General features: G+C 40.2%; 1 protein-coding gene across 1 annotated transcript in view; it reads right to left on the bottom strand.

Moving 5' to 3' along the window:
- Positions 1-1,881: 1,881 nt before the first annotated feature.
- Ddah1 (dimethylarginine dimethylaminohydrolase 1) overlaps positions 1,882-26,840 on the bottom strand; it is a 155,982-nt gene continuing 131,023 nt past the window's right edge. The window contains exons 5-6 of the mRNA XM_042676994.1: positions 6,990-7,133; positions 1,882-4,704 (exon numbers count right to left, since the gene is read on the bottom strand). Of these exons, the coding sequence (XP_042532928.1) occupies positions 4,588-4,704; positions 6,990-7,133 (261 nt within the window). The 3' untranslated portion in view covers positions 1,882-4,587. The remainder of the gene's footprint in view (positions 4,705-6,989; positions 7,134-26,840) is intronic.

The raw sequence follows: 26,840 nt of genomic DNA, 5'->3' as shown, positions 1-26,840 counted from the left end.
TTTTATTTTGTGTTGGCCCTGGGGTGTAAACTCAGGGATTGGCACTGATTACATGTGTAAGTCATTGGTGCCCCAGTGCCCTTTTATTTTTAGCTTCATTGCCAAGGCCAATGCCAATGCCAACTAGAATAATGGAGAGTAAGAGCTACTGAGAAGATGTGATAAAATCAATAACCTCTCAGGGAATTGTGTACTCTGTGCATCTGGTGAGGATTCCCATGCCCCAGCCGGTTGTAAGAATACATCAGATTGTACTAACTATGGGGTGTGTGAAAGCTTATAATCAGCACAGTTTTGATAGCCTGAAGACCCCCAGGTAATAGCAATCAAGCATATTGACCATCTGTGATAGAACACCCAGTGTCATTTAGAAAGAGCCACTTCAACAACTGTATTGTGGAATACTCATGGCTGTTGAAAATTGATGTTGTAGATCTCTATTTATTGAGATGGAAAGGTGCCCATAATATATTACTATGTGAAGAAAGCAGGCTCTAGGAGTGTATGATTATGTAAAATTATCCCATATTTATACCAATATCTATTTATAAATGCATGGATGTTCTTAAAAATGTTAATAGTAATCTCTGGGTGATGAAATTTTGAGTATTTTTCTTTATTTTTATAGTAATTTTTGGTATTGCTTAGATTTTATTTTTATAGTTTGCAGTTATTTTTTAACAATAAAAACACAGCTCTCTTTCAGCTTACAAAAATAGTTGGAAATGTGACAAGAAAACTGCATTTAAAAACCTTCAAATATCCTGAGCTGGGATTGTGGCCTAGTGTTAGAGTTGCTTGACTAGCATGCATGAAGCCCTGGGTTCCATTCCTCAGTACCACATAAACAGAAAAAGCCAGAAATGGCTCTGTGGCTCAAGTAGTAGAGTGCTAGCCTTGAGCAAAAAGAAGCTCAAGGACAGTGCCCAGGCCCTGAGTTTGAGCCCCAGGACTGGCAAAATAAATAAATAAATAAATAAAATAAAAAGCTTTTCAAGTATCCTAAAGGATGCTTACTGTGAAGCAAAGCAAGCAAACAAAAACAAAAAAACAAAAATAAAAACAAACCCCAAATTCTTCCATGAGCAAACATAAAGATTATTCCATTTCTCTATAAATAAACCAAAGAAAGCTGGCTTATGTCTGTAATCCTAGCTACTTAGGGGACAGAGCTATAAGGATCAAGATTTAAAGCCAACCAGAGCAGGGAAGTCCCTGAGATTCTTATCTCCAATTAACCTCCTGAAAATGGAAGTGGCACTGTGGCTCAAAGTGGTAGAATGCTAGCCTTGAGCAAAAGAGCTCAGAGACAATCCCAGGCCCAGAGTTCAAGCCCCACCATCAACAAAAAACAAACAAACAAAAAACCCTGAGAAGGTGTCCTCTATGGTTAACAGTAAAAGGGAAGAGACAGACCAGTTGGGTGCCAGTGGCTCACAGCCTCAGCTACTCAGGAGCCTGAGATCTGAGGATTGTGGTTTGAAGCCAGCCTCAGTAGCAAAAAGCCGGAAGTGGAGCTATGGCTCAAGTGATAGAGCACTAGCCTTGAGCACAAAAGCTCAGGGACAGTGTCTGGTCCAGAATTCAAGCCCTAGGACTGACAAAACAAAACAAAAAGACTGTTTCTAAGGAGAAGTATAGCTGACATTCAGCTCTTTTGACTGAGCAAGCATAGTGTACATGCTTTGTAAATGTCTCCAGTATAAAGCTCTTTTCAATTATTATTTTGCCCAAGCTTTGATGACAGCTAATTGACAGGTACAGAATTTCAAATTTCATTGCTAGAGACAAGGGAGAAAATATCCTATGTCTGATGGCAAACAAATGATGGCTTTATTCCCCCATGATAGTTACCATTGCAAAAAAGAGACGCGCCACTGGTCAGAGTACAACTCATACTTTATTCCGTCGTGATGGGTACACATGTAGGATTGGGCAGCAAGAGACTAAAATCAGTGCAGATCTTCTCTGGACAAACAGGCCGTGGAAGGCATTACTGGTTTTGGCACACAGAGTGGCTGAAACATGATGGGTAGGAAAATAAAATACACAAGTATAACACCATGATGACGTTATGTTGGAGCTGTGTATCATGTTAAAGGGTAAATAAGTATAGACGAACATGCAGCTTTATGTACGTTACATTATTCATCTACCAACTATTCCCCCACCTTTGAGATGAAGAAATGGCCTTAGTAATAGTCTGTGAACACTCACAGACACTTTCAAAGAACTATCAATACACTTTAGAGAGATGGCCACACGGATTTCCATAGCAAGCCAGATAGTTGAAGAAATAATGCTAAATGAGGCATTTGCACTATATCATCTTTAGTTAGATTGCATAAGACTGATCAAGTAACTCTGACTCACCTCTTACTTCAATATAAGTCCTCATGTCATTATAATGCCTATAGCGGGGTTCTTTTAGTTTTTCATCATTATAAGTCACAGGGACCCTTTTCAAAGGGAATACTATACTGATGAGAAGTAATTCTATTATTATGCTGGGAATATTACATCATTATATCACACAGAGAGTGCAAAGAAGTCAGCCCATTAGGTAATATAGCAGTACAGAATAAGATGTAGAAGAGGCATAGAGATTCTGAGTGATCTCAACAAGAAAAAAAGAAGGAAAGAAAAAAAAAAAAGAAAAAAGAAGCAAAGGAAAGGGAAAATGAAAAACTGCCCTGGGCAGAGCAAATTGATACAAAGAAAAATCTATTCACTTATAATTGGCTAAATATCATAGAGAACAGCCCTCTGATTTGGGATGATAGAAGGAATGTTATTGAAAATTACATGCCAGTTAGCCCCCACTGGCTGGCTGGATTGGTTTTGCCCGTGGTTGTTTTTGAGATGGTGAGCTCTCATAGGGAGAAATTCTGCCTTATGCCAGGGTAGGGCTAGATTTAACCCCAAGGGGCAGCCATAATCGCAGAGAACAATTTTCTTTATTAACTTAGGCATGTGGCTAGCCTTCATTCTCTCCAGTACAAACATATTATTCACCCATGATGAGATGTTTCACAAAACAATAGCCACCAGATAATGGTTCATTCACAGAATGCACATAGGTCTTTGCATGTGATATGAATTTGTGAGTGAGTTAAACAACAGGAAAGAGGGTCAAATTTCTGGAAGAAAGTCAATTAAATGAAAATAATAGATGTGGTTAAGAATGTCTTGATTTTCTCTGGTCTCTACTTTCATCTGCTGAGAAAATGAGTGAAATCACCAATGTAAGCAATGTTTGATCACAAATACAGAGGTGAGCATAGCTAGATTGGGAGTAATATTTCTCAGTCTCTTTGATTTTTAAATCTTTGGAAGGTGGAGATGGCTAGGAAGTTTGATGATATGCCTGGAAAGTCCCATTTCCCTGGCCTGATTCAGCTTCATATAAAAGAATGATCTCTCCTTTTGCAGTGGCATTGTTCTTTGTGGGAGATTTTTGTCAAATGGAAGTGGTATAATTTGAAAGCTAGAGGAAAAAGAAGTTTGACTTGAATGTCACAGTAAATATTCACTGATACTTCCAAGTGGAATCATCTGTTGTCAGAGGCTGGTTTCAAGCCCTAAGTCCTTGACTTCCTGAACAGGCTTCTTGACTGTGAGGGCTGCTCCCTCTGGCTGATACTAGACTTCAAAAATCATTCTAAGACGTGATGTCTCTTGAAAGGATGACTTTGATAGACCTTCACAATTGCAAGGGGTTGAAAGCTGGAAATAGGGTGAGTCAGGTTAGGGGGAAAACAGAAATAACCTGAAGGAAAAACTGAGACTTTCCTCCCAGGGCCTCTAAGACCAGTAAAGAGGCAAAAATTCATGGTATGTGACTTAGAGACTCTCTAAGATGTTGTACCCATGGGGTGTTTCCAAGTGTCCTGATCTAGGCTCCCTTAGCAACCATCTAGTGCAGATATTACTTTTGTAGGTGTGGTGCTCAACTTCTTCTGGAATTTCTATCTCTGGGGCAAACTGTTGGGATCTGCCTTGGTGTAGTGAATGCTCCCTGAAGCAGTCACAGATACGGACTGCTGGTATTAAAAGGTGTGGCCAGGGGGCAGAGGAGACTGCTGGCAGACAACATAGCCCTGAAGGAAGGTATCTAATACACAGACTTTGGATTTTCCCCAAGGCCAAGGTATTTGTGAGGGAACTAGAAAAGGTCAAAAAAATACCTTGGAACCAAATATGATTCACGATGCAGAGAAGAAAACCTAGTTTATCTGACTGATTGGGAAGACAATCTTCGGAATATATGGCAACTGAATGACTTTCACACAGATATACAAACACCATGATGAGTGTTTCCATACTATTATTAATCACATTGCAATGATTCATTAGCTTTCTATTTTCTAGGTTGCTTAATTAATTTAGCAAGTCCACAGTTTAGGTACCACCATGAGAGGAAGGAGGGTGAGGGTGCAGAAAATGAAGCAATTAAACTTGGAATTAAAATTTTGTAAACAAGAGTTAGTAGCACAGTAGATTGTCAAGGATAACAAAGGGAGTAGGTAGAGAGTCACAGGCCGGGCTTGGGCCATCTTGCTGGCTACCAGAGAGGAACTCTGTGGCTTAAGAGTCCCCCTTCTTGTTAATTAAAACCGAGCAGCAGGTGAGCAACCCATCCACTTTTTCCATTTCAGAAATGCTGACAGGGATCAGCAGATGGTCCTTCAGTTTCTCATAAACCTACAGGGGGAATCAAGGGGAAGGGAGAGAAGGATTACACTTCAGCCTGTTTGACCACCTGCAGGTGCAAAGAGTGAATTCTAAGCTTTTCAATCATTGAACCCCAACATACAAGTGCAACCTAGGCCCCCCAAACTCTCTCAACAGAGCTGGTTGCAACTGGCTAACCAGTTAAAGCATGGTGCTTTAACCTCAAAAGCAAAGATTTGTCAGAGATGTGGTTCTTGTTAGCAACGGTCTTTATCATTGTGTGGCTAGATTAAGAGATAAATAGAAGTTTATGGCCACATGTTCATTCTGATTGTTATTTGGTGTCTACAAATTAAAAAGCCCTTCCAATTAACTTTAATGTTTCTTTCCTTAGCAATACCACTGGGAAACTTATACTAGATGTACTTTAAGTGAATATTTCAGGTCATCTGCTTTTAAATTATAGGTGTGAATTTTATAGCATCTTTCAACACTAGTAGAAAACATGTGTTGAAACATTTTGTTTTGCTGTGATCAAAGCACACTTTAAAAACCAAAATCTCTTGAAAATATACTGTTGAAAAACAGTATATACTTTTTTTTTTTGGTCCGGTCATGGAGCCTGAACTCTGGGCCTGGGCGCTGTCCCTCAGCTCTTCAGCTCAAGGCTAGCGCTCTACCACTTGAGCCACAGCACCACTTCTGGCTTTTTTCTTTTTGCTTATGTGGTGCTGAGGAATCGAACCCAGGGCCTCAGGCATGCAAGGCAAGCGCTCTACCACTGAGCCAACTTCCCAGCCCCAGTATATACTTTTTTGTAGGACAGTGCTAGGAATTGAACCCTGGGCCTCAAGTGCTTGGTAAGCATTGGAGGAATGCCTCCAATCCTTCATGCTGTAGCTGTTTTTTTTTCAGATGAGGTCTCCTTGAGCTTTTTGCCAGCCTGGAAATGAGATATTCCTACCTATGCTTCCTGGATAGCTGGGATTACAAGTATGAATCACCACACTTAGCTTATTCTCTGATATAAAATCTTGCCTGGGTTGCCCGTGAACTGTAATCCTTCTATCTTTGCTTCTCAAGTAGTTGGGATTGAACTACCACTCCTAACACATCTTCCATGCTTCCTTGGGAAGCACTATGCTCTTGAACACAGTGGTTTGAGTGCAGAAGCCAGTTGGATTTCAAATTCCATGTTGCATTTTACTACTATGATTTCCCCTCTGAATCTTTTTCACTTTTCTGTAAGGTTTAGGGTGGGAGTCCAGGACCTATATTTTTTTTAAACAATACGAAGACACATTAGATTATGAAATCTACCATTCATTTTAGTGCTTCGTCCTAGTCTACAATCAGAAATCCTATATTTTCCTTGGGCTCAAACTCAGCTATGGAAATAGAGAGAAATTATCTGTGTTATTTTTCCCACTCTCCATGTTTTATATGCTGAGAGTGACCACGATTAGAGGGTAACCTTGTAATAATATACACTGCATATCTAAGAAGTGGCAAGGAATAATTTCTGGGATTTCCAAAGCACAAGGCATTAAAAAAAATCTCAAAGGCTACTAAATGTTTATCTGTAGTGCTTGGCCTGGATATCATGTTCTTCTAGATAGAGATGAAGGTGTTGGGTGCCTGGATGATATGGTCACTTGGGGAACTACTGCTGTGGTCTGGTATGCTTGCTGGGATAAACCTGAAATTCTAAAGTGTAGAGATGAGACTAACAGAGTGCACTGAAAGACACAAACATTTTCTTAAACCAGGGAAGGATTTCAGATGCAGGGACAGTTTCCTTCACAGACAGACCAGTTGTCTGATTCCAGGTATGTCGTATTTCTCTCTGTTCTAGCTTCTTGTCACCTTGACGTGAAGCTCTGACAGTGAGCACTCATCTCTCTGGGTCACTCATACTCTTCTATGTTAAGAAGAAAATCACTCGCTGCTAAGGGGTGGCTCAGATTTATCAGAGAGAAGGACACAGGGAACCATTTAAGTGTAGATCTTTAAACTTAAGTGTATCTGGTGTAGGAAGGCACATTCAGCTAGAGCTGGAGCACATACTTGGGTAGTTGGGGTACTTAAAAAACTTTAAATAGAAATACGTTGTCTCAATTACTGGGCATGTATTAGAGAACACTGACATGATTGAGAGAAGTAAATAAAACTAGTTTTCCCTGAGCTCTAAATTACACTTTCTGCTTGCTGACTAATGTGATATGTGCAGAGCAAACAGAAGCCCCGTGTGTCACTACATCATGCAGGAAGTCCCCAGGGAGGTTACTCAGCTGTAGGGTGGAAGGTGTTTTTACCTTTGCACTTTCTGGATACTCTTCTGGGGTTCGGTACAGCAAGACATGTCCTTTGCTGGGGATATTGAGATACACACAGTTTGCAGCCATGTCATCAGGCACCGTGAGCTTGTCATAGCGGTGGTCACTCATTTGTTGCATGATCTATAAAGAGACACAAAGCAGGCCTGAGCAGAGACTCCCACATTTCACAGGGAGGGAAGGTAGTGGAGTGGGATGTAAGCTTGTGATTGATGCCTTAGGCTGCTTTGCTGTTCATGCTCCAACTATTACCTCAGTCACTTAGAATAAGAGTCAGAAAACCTGATTAAGCCGTGAATCTGTCAAGGAATTGCAGAGGTTTTGTCCTTTAAAGGGCGAGTTTACGCCTAATTTTTTTTTTTTTTAAGATTTTAAGCCATTTATCACCTACCAGTAAGACACAAAATGGCCATATGTAAAAGTCCCAGTAGAGATTTTGATGAGGTTCTTCGTAGAGAAGCAGTTACTCTGATATATAGGGGAGGAAAAAGGAAGGAAGCACCATTGGAATATTCAATAATAAGAGTTAGCAGAAACACTCTCTCTCGCTCTCCTTCCTCTCTCTCTCTCTCCACTCCGCCTTCCTTTGCTCTTCTATTGCCTTAAGTTGAGTTGACTTGCCAGTCTCTTGGGAGGATTTGCCCTTGACTATGATGAGCCAACCTGACAAACCATATTCCAAAGCATCATCCTGAATAATTCTGATTTGGCAGATCTAGGGTGAAGCATAGGAATTTTCATTTTGAAGGTCCTTCAGGTAATTGTGAGGCAGGGTATCCTGAACCACACTTGGAGAAAAATTGACTTAGTAAGGTCTGTTCTTCAATTGATGCTGTTATTAGGACTTTAGTGTAAAACAACTGGAAAGATTTAAAAAAATGAACACTGTATGAAGTCTGAAAGATTGAAGTCTCATTCTTATTTACTTAATACAGTCAAAACAAAACGGTTCTAAACCAACATTCCCTTCATACAACAAAAATACTAACATCAAAGCAAAAGCTAAAGTTACTTTGGGCTTAATCATGCAAATTGTTTTCATTTTAAAAAAATTAATAGCCATGCTATTCAAAATCTGCTGAAATGTCATGTTATAAAGGTATAACAAGGGGCTGGGAAGGTGGCTCAGTGGTAGAGCGCTTGCCTTGCATGCATGAGGCCCTGGGTTCGATTCCTCAGCACCACATAAGCAAAAAGAAAAAAGCCAGAAGTGGCGCTGTGGCTCAAGTGGTAGAGGGCTAGCCTTGAGCTGAAGAGCTGAGGGACAGTGCCCAGGCCCAGAGTTCAGGCCCCATGACCGGAACCAAAAAAAAAAAAAAAAGTATAACAAGATCTTTCCCATAATGTGGTTCTTTTTTATTTTTGCCAGTCCTGGGGCTTGAACTCAGGGCCTGGGCAATGTTCTTGAGCTTCTTTTGCTCAAGGCTAGCACTCTACCACCTGAGCCACAGCACCACTTCTGGCTTTTTCTGTTTATGTAGTAAAGAGGACTCAAACCCAGGGCTTCATGCATGCTAGGCAAACATTTTACCATGAAGCCACATTCCCAGCCCTCACAATCTGGTTCTAATCTACCTTTCCAGACAGACCTTCTTTTGGAGAAATTTGGAAATGTGCTCAAATTACAAAGTAGATTTTCCCCCCCCCCTCCCCCTTCCCAGTCATGGCAGCACTGGTCGGTAAGATTTATGGTACAGAAGAATGGATGATACACTGCATGCTCCCTGTAGAAAATCCATTCCCAAGAGAACACAAACATGGCACTCAGCAAACCCTTCCTGATCCACCATTCAGATAAATCATTCACTTCTCCCAGTGTGAAATATGTCCAGGACAGAGAGAGGGCAGACGATTAGACAGTGGAATATATCTAATATGGATGCATTTGCCCATTATGAAAGGTGAAAACAGGATGTGAGCTCAGTTTTCTAAGACATTATAGCATTATAGTCCCATGGGGGAGGGGGACAAATGCAGTGATAAGTACATTACAGCACCTAGGTTAGATATTTTATACTAATTATCTCATATCAAAAGTCCCATTCTGTAGATAAAGAAACTGGACTAGAAGGCAAATAATATGCTCAAGATCATATAGATTCAACCCACACTAACCAAGAAAGAACTCTCTTAGTTATTCCTTCTTTTCCTACTGTCTCTCCCTCCCTTCCTCCTTCTCTTCCTCTCTCTCCCCTTCACCATCTCCCTTCTTTTCCTTCTTTTGGTGTTGGTACTAGGGCTTAAACTCAGGGTCTTAGGCTCTTGCTGTTTTGCTCTTGCTGCTTTTTGTACTCTACCACCAGAAGCACGCCTCTAGTTCTTTCCTTTGCTCTTCCTTGACCTCCACAGCTGCAGAAGATCTCTCCTGACTACTCATCAGCCTAATGTCCACTTATTTCATGCTCATTTGATATTTATCTTTTATTCTCTTGCATCATCCTTAATTCCCTTTTCACACGTAATTCTATTTCGACATGGTACAGTCTGATGTTGTGAAAGTACTTGAGTGGACCTTTTTCTTGCACTTCCAAATTTAAACTATTCTTTGAAGGGGAAGCCCCTACTACAGGTCAGTGATGGGTGAGGCCTGTTTTTAGAACTGCTATTGAGAAACCTTAGATCTATTCCAACCTGGGGACAATTAAGAAGTTGAAGACACACCTAAATTTTAACTTTTCCAGGCAAATTAGTAACAGATTTGACATAGCCCTATTCATGAAATGAATAGGCTCAGAAATAATATTGAGAAGCCTAGGAGAACATTTCCAGACTCAAATAGCTTTATTCTGTTATGAATTGCCATTCAATTAGTTTTCTGCACTTTTTGTTTTGTTGGTTTTTTTTTTTTTTTTTGGTGGGTGGGTCGGGGGCTTGGTCCCAAATCACAATAACAACCTTTCATCTGTTACGGTTTGGGAGGGAACATAGAAAGATATGAGCTCTGGAGTCAGACTTGGATTCAAAGCTGGACACCCATCTTTTATTACCTATGGAATTTTATCTTTTACATTTCTTGATTTCCTCATCTGCAAAACTGGGATAACAGTTTTTCATTTTTCACATACTTGTTATCAAAGTTAAATGAAGACAATGTATATAAAAAGATACAGCTGTAAGGCTGGAAGTGCGAAATAAGCTACTAGTGGATTATGGCAGTGTGGCCAATCTCCAGTCTGCAAGCCCATCTTCTGTTCTGGTTGGCTCTGACTTTAAAGCTCATTTGCTTCCCTCCCTCTCTCAAGCCCTCCCTCATTCCCTCTCTTCCTTCTCTCTCTCTCTCTCTGTCTCTCTATCTCTTTTGTGCTGCCATTGGCACTCCATTTAAATCATGCATTCAGTCCTTGAAGTGTGTTCTTAACATAGCCTGTTTTGGAGGTCAGTTCTTATTTTTGAAATCACATAAGGTTACAACTGAAATTGGAGGTGTAGCTCAAGTGGTAGAGCTCCAGCTCTGAGCAGAAGATTGTAACTTCGGTGGTTTCTCTAGCCTTTTCTCCAAGGCCTCCATTATTTAACACATAATTGAATAGTCCTGCAACATTGGTATCCTGCTTAGATCTCCTAGAGAGAACTCCTATAAAGTTCACAAACTTTTGTGAAATCTTTGTCTCTTTCTGCCTCTGTCTGTCCGTCTCTGTGGCTTGGGCTAGATTGTTCAACTGCTAGCTTTTGAATGCAGGTCCCAGGACTAATGAATAGAGCCTTGGCTCCAGAATAAGAGACTGTGTGATCTAGGGAGAAGTCCTTAATCAACATAAGTCTTAGTTTCCTCACCTGTAAAATGGGATAGCAATAGTCTACTGATTCCTCATAACTCTAAAGTTTATTTTAAAAGCGACAGAAAATGTATGTAAAGGACTTAGCACAAGTTCCTAGTACATATTAAAGTGAAATAAATGTGAGTTCCTTTCCCTCTTTGACTTTTGCAAGTCACTTGCATATGGCAGGTGATCAAATTCTATTGGTAGCGAATTAATTTGTTTCTTCTTTTCATTCATTCAACAGATATGGGGAAACTCACTATGGTGAATGGTGTGACTGATTGCATCCATGAGATATGTGAGTAACTGTAATCCCTCCAAAAACAAGACAGGATTTATGTCCACAAATAGAAACACAGTTCACAGGCTAAAATCAACGATGCCAAGCTTGGGCATTTTTGTAAAGCCACATAGGAGAGCACTCTACTCTGTGGTCCTAACCCAAATGACCTTTGATGACAAATTAGGATAGTAGGAATAGGGAGCCTATGATGTACCTGAGGCATAAACCAACCAAACAAAGAAAATTGGTATACACAAATGCACAAATTTCCATCAGTTTGTGACCCCCTACTTTATTTTATATAATTTTATTTAATTTGTGCTATGCTAGGAATTGAACCACTAGGTTACATCCCCAGTTTATGACTTATAATTTAATAAATGAGTCCAGAAATTCAATGAATGGACAGAATTCTTCATGTGTGTAATAGAGATATCTCTAGATGTGCCACTAGGGATTTTGTTAGAATTTGTAAGACTTTTCAGTAATTGCTATGGTCAACCTGTTTCTTCTCAGATGCAGAACAGAGTGCCCCGTGTCTGAATTCTCCTCACTGTGTGCTACTAAGGTTGGACCAAGATGGTCAGGCTGCTGTCTGTCTTCAGAGGTTAGAACTGTCTGTCTTCCTTTAATACAAGCTAAACCTAGTTTACCTTAGAAGTTCTAGATTTCTTCCTTATGGCTGAGACGACAACTCCTTGTGCCAAGGACTTATGGAGGAGAGCTCCAGTGACTTTAGGATTTCAGAGTTCCTGAAAACATGGCTTGTATAGCCACCGCTACTATGAGCACTTAGAAACCGCTAAAAAGCACACTGTTCGGGCCCACAAGTGAATTGGAAGTAGTACAAAATGCTTGGCATCCCTGTCTCCATTCTTCATCTGACTTTGCTCTGAGCAGTCCCCTTGGAATCCAGACAGAACTGGCCCAATCACTGAGTGACTTGCCTATGACTGGGCCCTGCCTGCCTAATCATGGGAGATGATCACCCAGACCACATCTCTGACCCCCTGGAGCCCCAGACCAGACCACATCTGTTGGATAATTATGCTTACCTTTCACCTCCTGCCTCAATTCTTTTTTCCATTTAAATCTAAAGAAGTCTGCACCCCAAAGATATTTACTTTGCTTGTTCCCATGCCACTTAATAAATCTCCTTTCTCTGCCTCTTAATACTATTCATCTCGTGTCCTGGTGTACTGAGGTTGAACTGGGTGTATTAGAACCTGATATATTGGGCCTCTGATCTAGAACTCCCTAAACTACCCAGTCAAGTTAGACATAACTAAAAGAAAACTCTAAGAATCTACTATTATCATTGAGTCAATGTCCTAAGCACTTAGGAGAAGAACTGCAAGGTCTGACTCCTTCAGGCTTGGTGTTCCCACCATTCATAAGCACCAGACAATTGTCTGTGGTTTTCTGGTGTAATTCATTGTGTACAGAAGACTAATTACATTTTTTACCCCAAAAGAATTCACACCTTGGAGGCCTCCCTATACCCTCCCCAGCTCCGTAAGCAGTCTGGCAAATCTCCCACCTGTTGGTCTGACTCATGCTTGTCGCAAGTGGCTATGATGCCAAAATATGGAATGTCGTGCATTCCGGAGGAAGTGTTATCAGTGCTGACTTCTTGTTTACCAGTGCGTGAGCAAACAAAAGTCTCCAAGCCCGGGCCTACTTCACAAATGTGCGAAGTTTCAGTGAAGTAACATGACTACGTATTTCCTTTCTGTCTGTACTTCCCTATCTCCCACTTTCTCTCACTTCCTGGAGTGAACAATCATCTCTCCTTTTGGCTCCTATCTGTTTTGTCCTTCAGTTGGTGGAACTGGTTGAAAATTCTAATCTCAGGTTTTCCTCACTCTTTGCATCTCTCTTTTCTGAGTCTTACAAATTATAGCTTCCGATGGGGACATTCCTAAGATTCCTGACATAAGAGCCAATACCCACCCTCAAACTGGTGAAGGTCATTTCATTCTTTTCATTTCTTAGAGGAGAGGAATAATAGTATTTTTATTGGAGGAATAATTTAATACTAAAAATATAGAAAGTAATTTACTGATAGTCTCCTGAGAATTATTCCTAAAATAAATGCTTAACAAAACCACCAAAGTTACCTTAGGAGAGGCTTTTCATTTAATTTACCAAGGCCCCATGGTTATTTGAGACAAATTTAATAATATGCCAGAAGAAATGACTTTTAATAATGAATAGACCTCATTTGGAGTGTAATAGTTCTGCTTAAGTAAAAGAAAAAAAACCCCACAAAATCCATGTCAGGTGTAATCTTTCTAATGAAAAGGATTTTTGGAAGTGGTAACTATAGATAATGAACAAGAAATCCATTTTTTTCATAGAAAAGCTAACTGTATATTCTAAACACAATGATGAAGAAGAGGTTTCTTTTTTCCTGCCAATGTGATTTTCTTTTCCTTACATGTTACTGTTTGACAGCTTCCCATTTATTTATAGCCAGGTTCAGGAGATGCATGTATCCATATAGTGCAGGATGCTCACCATTCAGGAGACATGCAGAGAAATGTGAAGGAAGGCTGCTTATTCTCCACACCTCCAACTGTGGGTCTCAATAGTCTGTGAGGATGCACTCCTACTGCGTGACAGCTATGTTTCAAAGAACTCAGGCTCCTGGGGACCGAGCTTACCAAGGTCAATGAACAGCTTTTCTCTCCTGTCTGTGGATGCTCAGAATCTTTGTGAAAAGATGAGTATCATTTCAAATATCCCAAGAATGCAGCTGTTGAGTCGTTTAGTTCTATGTTCTAATATTGTTTTTGTCCTTAAAAAGCTTGGAGGATGTGGTTTTTGTTCCAGAGCTCTAAATAAAGTGTCATTTAACTCCATAATGGAACTTCCGGCTTCTTACTATGCTCCAGGCCAGAACGGAAAGCAGATAGCACCTGAACCCTGTACACATCATAGAAATTCCTCTCCCAAAGAGATTACTCTAGATCCTCACACTCAAGTTTGAAAAATCCACAGAAGGTTTATAGGATTTGGGGGGAAGATTTAAATCAAGTTGCTATTCTAAATGTCTTTTCTGACTTCTGACAAGAGAATCATTCTAGTTTGTGGAACATAGGGTGATTATTAGGGGTGGATACAATGATGTTCACTTCAACTTAACAATCCTTCATGGATCACCGCTAGTCCTCTGGGCTAGGCACAGTGATGGTTGGAAAAAAGTGATGCACAGATAGCTTATTGCCATCTTCAGAAAAGAAACTCTGTAATTTCAGGCAGGGAAAGCAGATGAAGGGTATCCTAGCAGCAAAAAGAAAGTCAACTTCATTTTTTTTTCTTTCATAAGCACCTTCTTAAAAAATAAAGCATGCAGTGGTTGAAAAGAAATGGCTCTGACAATCACCTTGGCCATGTCCTCATGGTCTGTTACACAGCTGTTGGTTTGGAGGAACTGGCTTTGCTCCCCAGAGTGGAGCTGTCACAGAATAGAGTGGAAATGCTCTGGCTTTTAGCCCAAGAGAATGTGCATGGCTAGTTGCATTAACCAGGCATTTCCGACAGTTCCCAGCATTTCTGGGAATTTTCTCATCCAAGGAACTGGAAGGCAGCTTCATTCTTAGGCTTCTTATTCATGTTTTCTTTGTGTTACAGCAATTGTATTTAAAAAAGAACTTGGAGCCAGGCATTGGTGACTCACACCTGTAATCCTTGCTACTCAGGAGGTTGAGATCTGAGGATCACCTCAAAGCCAGCCAAGGTAGAAAAGTCTCCATGAGACTCTTGTCTCCAACTATTCAAAAACTGGAAGTGGCATTGTGGCTCAAAGTGGTAGAGCTCTAGCCTTAAGCAAACCAGTTCATGGACAGAGCCCAGGCCCTGAGTTCAAACCCCACACCTGACTAAAAAAAAAAAAAAAGAACCTGGATAACTTGATAGAATTATTTACAACTTAATTGGTCAAACACCTAAGCAAAAGTATACTGGAGTATACTTATGGATCACTTGTAATTTATCTTTCTTTGATAGATACAGAAGCAACTAATTGTTGCACAAGAACACTTTTCATTGCTACTAGACATTTAAAATCACCCACTTTATTACTATTTTTGTTTATGTGGCACTGAGTGATCAAATCCAGGGCCTCATGCATGCTAGGCAAGCACTCTGTCATTAAGCCACATTCCCAGCCCTAAAATTACTCATTTCATTATGTATTTATCATCTTTCAAGAGTTTATTGAGAGCCTGACAATATAGCAGGCACCAAGCCCTGGTAATCCTCTTAAGGAGCACCAATGTAATGATAACATTATAGAACTTATATCAGATCTTCATGTTTTATATTCATTCACAGATGAGCTCAAAATGAACACAGGCTTAAGGATGTTGGCTTTTAAATCTCTCTCTGCATTGATGGGTTTTACAGATCTTAAGAGTGTGGTTACATGGCTCTTTTTAGTTTGTTCTGTGTGTAATTTTAATTAACAAATATTCCCCTTAATGTCAGCTACCATTTTCTTCACAAATCTCGTATTTGGTGCTGCTAATGTTTGCTGAGATCCTATAGAGCTTATATGTATGTGGAGGAAAGACCTCCTGTATTGTTTAAAATGTAACAAATCACATGAACCATTTCTGAGATGGACCCTCAAAAGACAGTGGCACTTGTGGAAGCCTTGGAAATCCTCCCACAGTCTGAAGGGAACTTCTTGAGCTCTTTTGAAGAGCTAGGGAGCAGGATATGGGCAGAAGGGAAAATAGCTCTAAACGGGTGAAAATGCTGAGCCTTATTTTCATTTGGGGGCTAGACAGGAGGAAATTCAGACCTTAACTTTCTCCCCCAAATGGGTTCCTAACTTCCCTTCTTACCTCTGTTAAGACTAGTTCTGCAATAGAAGACAATCTTCTATGATGTTTTTCCTTTTTAAAAAAAAATCTTTAGCGCCGGGCGCTGGTGGCTCATGCCTGTAATCCTAGCTACTCAGGAGGCTGAGATCTGAGGATCGCGGTTCAAAGCCAGCCCGGGCAGGAGAGACCGTGAGACTCCTATCTCCAATAAACCACCAGAAAACCGGAAGTGGCGCTGTAGCTCAAGTGGTAGAGCGCTCGCCTTGAGCTGAAGAGCTGAGGGACAGCGCCCAGGCCCAGAGTTCAAGCCCCACAACCGACAAAAAAAAAAAAAAAATCTTTAGCATCACCCATATGTTTATTGGCACTCAGTAAAGTCGGAACAGTGAGTGCAAGCAAAGAGAAAAAGGTATCCTGATAATTAGGGTGTTTTAGTCTGTGTTCTAGTGCTATAACTCAGCACCACAGACTGAGAAATTTATAAAGAATAAAGGCTTCTATGGTTCACAGTTCCAAAGGCTGGCAAGTTCAAGATTGGGTAGCTGCAACTCCATCGGTTCCTCCTTACTGGTGGGTATCCTTCGCTGATTCCCAAAGAGGCACAGGGGATCACATTGTGAGGCCAGATATCCTGGCTGCAGTTGAGTTGCCCGAATATCCTACTTCTCCCTCTTTTGACAAGGCCATAGTCCCATCTATTTTTTCTTGTGTCTAAGTATATAGCTAAGCACATAGTTGTCTTCTTGGCCACTGAGGCCATGCCCTGGCTGTGCTTCTTCAGACACCTGCATCACCATCTTCTTTGGTGTATTATATCCCACAATTAATCAAAGATTAATTCTCTTGGGTATTGGACTTTGCTGCTTTGTAAGTTTCCCTTGGATCATTGTTCAGCAAGAAACCGTTGGAAGAGCCATTTTCTATTCATTGATGCTTTAATTTCAACTTCCTGTCCTTATTTAACTCTCAAGCAATCCTGAGTATTGGGTGGCATAATCTCCATCTTCACAGATGAGAAAACCAATATTCAAGGAAATTCTGTAGTTTTTCCCAAGATCACAAGCCTGTGTACCTGTCTTCAAATGCCCACATTTATCCACTCTAACCTTGAAAGACTAACCCCAGATCTCATTCTCTGGCAGACTGTAGGCTAATTTTCATTTAGGCAGAATTTGTTTAACATGTGTATTTTTTTTCAATGTTTGCATTCGGATGCATTTTAGACAGAAAATATGGCCTTTAAAGCCATGTGTTTGCTATTGGAGTACAAGGTTCAGTTTGCTCAGAGCTAGTTTTGATTTTTAGGAAATGAAAGAAGAGAGAAGCCTTTGGAATGGAAAAAATTACATCCCACTCATCCCCCAGAGCAGCAGAGGGATAGGCCTTGAGGTGAGAATGAGAAAGGGCCAAATGTACACAATAACCAATGATGTCCAGGACCAATTCTGTCACCCTAACCCCACCACTGGTATTTTCATGGCTATTTTCCGTGTGAGCAAATGATCCCTTAATTTCCTATTTCTCTCTTCAGTAGGGTACACATTAAATTGTTTCTATAATTATGATTGCTTTGCTCTTGGCTATTTAAATTCTTCTGCCCTGGGTTTAGGGAAGAATTTATGTTTAACTCCTTAAAAAGGATTTTTTCCCCTTGAGCAAGGTGAAGAAAATGATCAGGACTCCCAATCACATAACTCTACACTACTGGATTCTTAGTCTTAGTGGCTAGGGTAAAGGTCCTTAGTGTCCTGAGATCTCCAGCCCCAGTGTGCTGAAAAACGAAGGGGGAATGTGTGCAGAACATATTGTATCCATTAAGTTTGATGGCCATTTTACTGATTTAAAGGAGAGGGAGAAATGGAGCTGTGGCTCAAGAGGTCAAATGCTAGCCTTGAGCAAAAAAAAAAAAAAAAAAAAAAAGGGACAGCACCCAGGCCCTGAGATCAGGGCCCAGGACCAGCACCAAAAAATAAGTAAAAAAATAAAAAAGAATAAGTAGAGTATGACTTACAAATAAAATGTTTAGTACTCTCCAGGAAATTTTATTTGTTTTCACTGAGTGCCTTCATTGATTTTGTAGAGCTGGTGTATCTGAGGCTCACCTTTCCTTGCACTGATAGATCAGTGTGGTGCCACTGTTTTTTTTTTTGGTCCAGTTGTGGGGCCTGAACTCTGGGCCTGAGCACTGTCCCTCAGCTCTTCAACTCAAGGCTAGTGCCCTGCCACTTGAGCCACAGCACCACTTCCGGCTTTTTTCTTTTTGCTTATGTGGTGCTGAGGAATCGAACCCAGGACCTCAGGCATGCAAGGCAAGCGCTCTACCACTGAGCCACCTTCCCAGCCCCCCACTGTTGTTGATTTTTAGTTTATACCAATGAGTAAGACAAGTGAGTCCATGGAGACAATTGTTGGAACCTCACTTGGTGGGAGTGACCTTTCTTTTGCTGAATTGGGTAATAATTTTTGAACAGTGGGAGGATATTTCATCATTTATCCCTTAAATGTAGACTAAATACAGAATTCATTTTTAATTTAAAAAATATGGAGTGTCACTATGTTGCCCAGGCTACTCTCAAGTTCCTGGGCTCAACTGACTCTCTTCCAACTTCCTGCCTGGGACTATACACATGTACTACTGTGCCTGCCTTAACACACTTAAGTTTAACCTGCATTATTCAACTTTTCTCCGTGACTATGTGTAAAGAATCAATAAATTAAGTCAAATTATGATTTGTAAGCTTTCTGATTCCTAGGGAATAAACACTCCCACTGTGGTTAGTTTTCTGCTACCAATGTCATATCACTGAATGCTGTGTTTGGAAGGAATGCACGGAGACACATTGGTTGCATGTTAGTGTTGAGCTGATATGGTAGAGGTAAACTACTTCAAGAATATAACTAATGAAAGAATATAGTAAATTACTCAGTGCTTAGTTTTAAATAATTATTGCTTTTGTCTTCAATTTCATTTGCTTAATCATAAGTGTACAATAGCTAATATTTTAATAATGGCTATGTTTATTAGCTGGCTTTCAAGATTTTCCAAATCTAACAGTCAGCTTTAACTAGCTGGGAGATGATACCAACAAACCAATGCCTCATTCAAGAGATTTTTGTAGTTTTACAAGACCTGATTCCTGGACTTTAGTAAGTTTGGCCTGCATACAAAGTGACTCTTAAGTTGTCCTCCACCCATGTCCAATGCCATAAATAGCTTTGGAATTTGGTATAGAGTTGTCTATAGACAGACAGTAATTTGCGATCAACCTTCAATGACTTTATGAAATAAACTGATGGCACGATATAAGGAATTACAAATACTTGGAAGGGAGATGGCACGTTGGGTTTGCTAAATAGGAGCCCAGATTCACTGATACTAACAAACATAAAAAATACATGATTAGCTTTCGCAACCCCACTGAGTAATTGGAAACTTAAATGTCCAATAGTTCTATGGGGGAACATGAAATGAGAATTCATGGTCTACTTTCTTTAACTTGGCTCCAGTTTAAATCCTTCCTTCAGTTTCTCTTTTTGCATCATCATTCCCTTATTTCTAGCTGTTGTTTTGCCATGCTTTACATATCTTTCTAAGCAATTTCATGAAATAAAGTGAAGTATGATTGTAAAATTTCAGACAGCTCTTATAGACTTTTTTCTAAATTCTAAAAATATTATAAAGCAAGATCCTGCTTGATAAGATATGTACTCATTATCTTGCCCATGTAATTGTAACTCCTCTGAACAGGATTTTCACAATAAAAAAATAATAAATAAAACAAATCCTCTTCCTCTAAATCTATACTTCTGCTTCTCTCATTTCTATTTCTCTAAGGTAATGGATGTTAAAAGTCTGATTCCATCCTTCAGACTTTATTGTACATACTCAAAACCAAAACTGTTGACTGTGTATGTCAACTAGAGAGCTAGGACATCCCAGTTCTAAGGTCCCACCCAGAACTCTGCTTCTTCAAGTGTTAATCTCATTTCATTTTTTATAGTTACATCATTTCCTGCTACTGAAAAATACTCTTTTTTTCTTGCCAGTCCTGAGGCTTGAACTCAGGGCCTGAACACTGTCTCTGAGGTTCTTTTGCCACAGCGCTACTTCCTGCTTTTTCTGTATATGTGGTACTGAGGAATCAAACGCTACTTCCTGCTTTTTCTGTGTATGTGGTACTGAGGAATCAAACCCAGAGCTTCATGCATGCTAGGCAAGCACATTACCACAAGCCACACTCCCAGCCCTGAAAAACACTCTTGTTGGCCTAGGCATCTAGCTTGATGTCTAGAAATCGCTGCTGTCCCTAAATGCATCAGGGATGAGTAGCTTTACATGTGATTTTCTCTGAAGTGGAAACTTTAGTGAAACTAAGCTGACAAATCTCAATCTTGAGAAAACTTAAGGTTTCTCAACCTTAGCACTACTGACAGTTTGGGCTGGGAAAGTCTTTGTTGTGTGGGCTGTCCTGCTTATTGTAGAATATTCAGCTCCCTGGCCTCTGTCTACTACATTCCAGTAGTATCCTCCACCCTTTTCCTCTTGGGTTGTGACAACCAAAAGTATCCCTACATGTTGACAAATGTCCCCTCAGGGAGAAAGTTTCCTCTGGCTGAGAACCATCAAATCTGTTCATATTATAGGAAAGAGCAGATACTTATGGGAAATAGGAGGCAAAACAACTTAAAAAGGAAGAGAATGAAATTAGACTTCCAGGTAAAGATACTAGCTAATCTATTCTTTGAATTCATAAGATTATTACCAGGAAATAGTATGATGTTTAAGAAAACAGTTTTCACCCTATGTATTATTTTTACATGATATCAAAATTCCACAATCACATGACCACAGCCAGATTACTACAACAAAACCATGGTCCAAGAGGAAAGCAGACATGGGGGTTGGTCCCATCCCCACTGTGCTTTTTTACTGTGTGGGGGTGGCTGCCTGGGTGTCAGCATCTCAATCCGACCTGTCTTAAATGAGAGGAGAAATATTCATTTCTTCCTGGATATTGCCTTTGTTAGCATCAGACAATAAATGATGATAAAGTACTCTGAATACCTGGGAAACTGATACCATGGCCTAGAAAATTAATAACCACACCTTTGAGAAGTAGGCAGGAGTTTGAAAATTATCATGCCTACCTCTCTTTCTCAGAGGCTCAGAGTGGTGAAGAAATTCTGTGTTTATCTCAAGTCGTTCAACGGTATTGTCCGGAAAGGTTGGACTAGACCCTAGTTCTCTGTTGCAGTATGGGCTTTTTCTATTTCTCTTGATTTTGTAGTCAGAGTTTAAGTGACTAGGTAGGCACAGTGTCACTCCTCCCTTCCCCATTCCTCAATCCATGACTTGTGGAATGCTGAAGCTGGGTATCTTTCCTCCTTAACTCTGTCCTAGAATTTAGTATAGTATTTGTTTTCAGGCCTCAGGACTTCAGATGGAAGTGGGAATTTTCTACTCAAGTCCTAGAGTCTCTGTGCCTCATGCAAATTAATACAATTAGAACTCATTGTAGACACATTTATTTTAATGTGCAAATGTTACCAAAAGAGACAAAGGTACTATATGGGAAATGTGATAAATATCTTTCATTCTGGAATCATCACCTATAATCCTAGCTTCTCAGGAGGTTGAGATCTGAGGATTGCAGTTTGAAGCCAGTGAGGGAGGAAAGTCTATGAGATTCTTATCTCTAGTAAACTGGCAAAAATCTGGAAATGGAGCTGTGGCTCAAGTTGTAGAGTGCCAGCAAAAAAAGTAAGGGAGAACATCTGGGCTCTAAGTTCAAGTTCCAGTGCAAATTGACAAACAAAAGGCACAGAGTTTTAAAGCACTTTGTAAGTCTTTGTATTTCAGTATTCTAGGGGAGTTAGGATCCCAGATTTTCCTTTATACCAAAGCTATTTCTCTAAAGTGCCAGAAAGTGCCAGATGCAGTGTATTTATAAATTGATATACTGAATTGAAACCTTTTTGAACAACTTCTAAAACACAATTAAAAAATATAAAAAAGGGTCAATTATTTTATACTCTATGATATTGTCCTAAATGGTTTAGGGCAGTATTTTCAGTGTTTTCCTTTAGGTATGTACTACTTCCCCTGCCCCCAAATATAGGAAGTAATGTTGGGGAATCACAGACAGAGTTAATGTTTCTCACAGTGTACCTTGTGGATTATCTGCATTGAAATCACTGGGTTCTTCTTGAGCTGTATCCCAGTGCTGTTAAACCAGAAGTTCTGGGGTGTTGAACCCCAGAAATGTGGCATTTATTTTAAAATCTGTACTCTATAATTCTTGGGCTCATTAAGTTTGAGAACCACTAATATACTATGTATTATCTTTATACCTAAAAGGTATTATTCTTGCTCTTGAAGATACATCTATTAATAGATGACATATAGTGAGCTCCTATCACTTGCCAGGGCACAGATAGAAAAGAAAGGAATAATTAGAAAGCATATACAAAATGTTACAAAATGCCCTTTTGATTCTAATTTTCTTTAAAAAAAAAACATCTCTACAACAGTAACTCACTTCTGGGAAAGTCACTTAGAAATGGCTGTCAATGCCATCTGTAAGCCTAGCTACTCAGAAGGTTGAGATCTGAGGATTGCAGATCAAAGCCAGACTGGATAGGGAAGTCCGTGAAACTCTTATCTCCAATTAATTGCCTAAAAAGTTGGAAGTGGAGCTATGTAGCTCAAGTGGTAGAATACTAATCTTTAAGAACAACAACAACAAAGCTCAGGGCCAGCATCTAGGCCCCAGGACCTGCATTAAAAAAAGAAAGAAAAAAGAAAAGGAAATCTAGCCCCAAAGCTATCTTTTTATCTATAGTGTTATTAATAATATAGGGACCCAACTTTGGCAATAGAGCCATTCAGGTGTCATAATTGAGAAAATAGGTCTAGAAATAGTTTTATAGTCCATTTATTATTTTTTATTAGTATAATTTTATCTTTAAGTAGTTGTTCAAAGAGGTTTCAATTCAACATGTCAATTTATGAGTACAATGCATTTAATCAATGTCACTTTTTTTTTTTTTTTGGGCCAGTCATGAGGCCTGGGCACTGCCTTAAGCTTCTTTGCTCAAGGCTAGCACTCGACCACTTTGAGTCACAGCACCACTTCTGGTTTGCTGGTGGTTAATTGGAGATGAGTCTTATAGACTTTCTTGTCTGGACTGGCTTTGAACTGTGGTCTTAGATCTCAGCCTCCTGAGTTGCTAGGATTACAGGCGTGAGATACAAATACCTAGCTTCAATGTCACTTGTTAATAGGATAATTTTGAAAGACATATATGAGAAATAATTTCTTAAGAGCAGGATAATACTACTGGGATAATTTTGCAGGAATATTACAGCAAATTCACTTATTAGCTTATGTCTCCTTCCTGTCTATTTCTAGAGATGGTCCAAATGCTAGTATTGTGTTTTCCCCGGGGACTGGAGAAAAATTCACAGTTAAAATGTCACTTCAAATTTAGTGTCAATGTCTTCCCGTATGCTTTTTAACTTTTAGCCAAGCAACAGGATATTCACCAACACCTAAGGTATTTAATACATGTGATGTCCACAGAGAAATGGTAACCCAAAACTCATCCATCCTCCTTCCTGACACATTTCATAATCCCGTCAACACCAATGGTACTGGTGTTGGCATGTCCAGAGGATCATGGAGGTCATGCTGTGATGTGCAAGTTGACCTATGGGATGGGGAATCATTCTGGATTTTTCTTTCAGTCTTTTGCTAAATCAATAAATCAGATAAGAAAAAAAACACATGAAGCTTCTAGAAATGGAAGATATGTAACTGCTATTGAAATGATATTTTGGGGAGTGGGTTTAGAGTGTGAATAGATAAAGATCAAAAGAAAATAAATGGGAAAAAAGTAAAGGCCAGACTCCAAATTTGGACCAGTGCTGATCCCACTGCTGCCAATGGAAACTGATGTGGAAGCCAGCCCCTAGTATCGTACAAGCTTAGACACTGGCTGTCCGCCACAGTGGCTGTCAGCTGGACTTGTCTGAGTATCACTCAGTTCCCAAAATGCTAATCTAGGTCAGTGAAATCCAACAGTGTACTTTTGCCCACCAACTTTTGATGATTTGTTCCTTGTAAGAGATGGAGAAAATTGAATTCATGGTGACAGGGGGAGTCTGAACTCTTTTCCAAAAATTCCTTCTCACAGGCAGCCTATTTTGGTGGACATTTCTGAGGTTATTCTGTTCATTATTGTTCCCCCTACGCATAACACAGAGCCTGGGGCACTGCAATTATGTCAGTGTTGAGCTGATTCCCTTTTTCTCCTTCAAAGACCATCCCCCACAAGGCTCCTTTTGCTCCTCTAGCTGTCCCCACCCTCAGTTTCGGTCCTGCTCTTTTGTTTTTTTTTCCTGGCTATTATTTTAGTCTAGAGCACCTCTCATTTGTTTCTGAGCTGAGGGATGGCGTCTAAGCTTTCTTTTTGGGGGAGGGAGGGGTGGGTACTAGGCCTGGGACCTTGGGCCTCTCTCTTGTGCTTACATCTATGAGCCATTTCTCTACCTTCAGCTTACTGCTGAAAGACGAGTCTCAGTTTTGTCTGACCTGAGTTAGTTCTGACCCTGATTCCTGAATCCTGGTTTTCCTGAGTAGTGAGGATTATAGGCCACTGCACCCAGCTGATTATTTTGTTTAATTTTTATTCATGTTAAATCATTAGAGCACCATGATTTTTTGAGAAGATACTTTCAAGCTTTTGCTCTTTTGCAAAAAACACCCCCCCAACCCTTTGTACCTCCTCATAGCCTGAAGATAGGAAAACACCGTATCCCCCCCCCCCCCCCCCCGCCCCTCCCCAGGTATAAGTTAGATTCATCACCACTTCTTTCACGGACTCTAGTGAGAGTCACTGCATCTGGCTATAAACAGATTCTTCCAGGTTGTCAGTCTATAGTGACTACTTTTCCTTTGGTCAGTCTGTGTTGTATGCTCATTTTGTCTCATTCAGACTTTGACTCCGGCATCTTTGTGATCACTCCCATCTCAGAACATCTACAACTTTTATTAGCATCCAAACTACTCGGGGCTGGGAAGGTGGCTCAGTGGTAGAGCGCTTGCCTTGCATGCCTGAGGCCCTGGGTTCGATTCCTCAGCACCACATAAGCAGAAAGAAAAAAGCTGGAAGTGGTGCTGTGGCTCAAGTGGTGGAGCGCTAGCCTTGAGCTGAAGAACTGAGGGACAGCGCCCAGGCCCAGAGTTCAAGCCCCACGACCGGACACCAAAAAAAACAAACTACTCATTAGGCTAACTACCTAGTTTAGCTTTTGTTATATTGTGGGACAGTATCAATTTTTTTTTTTTTTTTTGCTGGTCCTGGGGCTCAAACTCTGGGCTTGGGCACTGTTCTGGAGCTCCTTTTGCTCAAGGCTAGAGTTCTACCACTTGAGTCACAGTGCCACTTCTGGCTTTTTCTGAGTAGCTAGGATTATGGTGTGACCAGTATTGATCTCTCTCTCTCTCTCTCTCTCTCTCTCTCTCTCTCTCCTCCCCCCCCTCTCTCTGTTTCTGTCTCCTTATCTCTGTGTCTCTGTGTATATTTCTCTCACTCTTTGGTGCTGGTCCTGGGGCTTGAACTCAGGGCCTGGGCACTGCCATTGAGCAAAAGAAGCTCAAGGATAGCACTCTACCACTTGAGCCAGTGCTCCACTTCTGGCTTTTTTGGGGGTGAGTTTATTAAAGATAAGAGTTTCATGGACTTTCCTACCTGGGTTGGCTTTGAACTGCAACCTTTAGAACTCAGCCTCATGGTAGCTAGGATTATAGAAGTGAGCCACTGATACCTGGCTCAATTGCCTTGTAAATAGTGTTTTTATAGAAGAGACAGTAATGAAGGATTAGAAAATTTCACCTTTTTTTCCCTTCTCAGATGTTCATGTATGAATTAGAAAAGGATCATCTTACTCATTAGATATCCAACTTAACTGAAGCTTCTTGAAGAAAATGGAATTTGATTGGAATCCTCTTTGGTTTTCTACCAATAAACAGGTTTAAAGACATTGTCAAGTACAAGTCTTCCATCACTCATCACACTGAAATGACAATTTCACAGTAGCTGAGAGCCTACAATGAACTTACCTGGAATAATCATTATTCTGAGTACTTTATAATTTCATAGATGCAACTTTTTCCCAGATATAGATGCCTATGTTCAAGACATGGTTATTCAAATGACTGGCTAACATGAAACTTACAGTGGAAATGAATGACGTTCTTATTTCCTAGTGATTCTGATTCACTTTTTAATTTTTTGGTTGGTTATGGGACTTGAACTCCACTGTCCATGAGCTCTTTTTCCTCAAGGCTTGTACTCGTCCACTTTGAGCCACAGCACTACGTCTGGTTTTCTGGTGGTTAATTGGAGATACAAGAGTCTCATGGCCTTTGAACTGTGATCCTCAGTTCTCAGCCTCCTGAGTAGCTAGGATTACAGGCATGAGCCACTAGTGCTGGGCTGATTATTATTATTTTTTTTTTCAAATTCTTTACTGTAATTAAGTGATTACATAATTTCCCAAATTGCACAGTATTGTGGATAGTGATGCTTAGTTAAAGTCACAAACACATTCTAACTTTCATGGGGCAAATTGTCTACCATGGTCTGTAACATCTATGAGTTCTATGAGTTTTGCAATACAGTTACTTCTTCCACATTGGGTGATATGCATGTTTCTTTTGTTTTGCATAGTATCAGCTGTTCCCTCTTTCCCACTTTGGGCTGATTATTTTTACAATAAAAATTTCCACTACTATCATAATATTGTGAAGTTTACTTTTTTCCTTTCTCTCTAGCACCAATCTTTGTACATCAAGGTCAAGTCCTGCCTATGTGTGGTGTTGGAGGAGGGAGTATGGAAGCATTAGTCACATATAAGTTTCCTCTTCTCAGAAACTGGTAACAGTGAGTT

Source organism: Dipodomys spectabilis, unplaced genomic scaffold, assembly GCF_019054845.1.
Source record: "Dipodomys spectabilis isolate Male_0828 unplaced genomic scaffold, ASM1905484v1 ptg000002l, whole genome shotgun sequence".
In the NCBI taxonomy this organism is placed as follows: domain Eukaryota; kingdom Metazoa; phylum Chordata; class Mammalia; order Rodentia; family Heteromyidae; genus Dipodomys; species Dipodomys spectabilis.
This window is presented reverse-complemented; position numbering and strand designations above follow the sequence as displayed.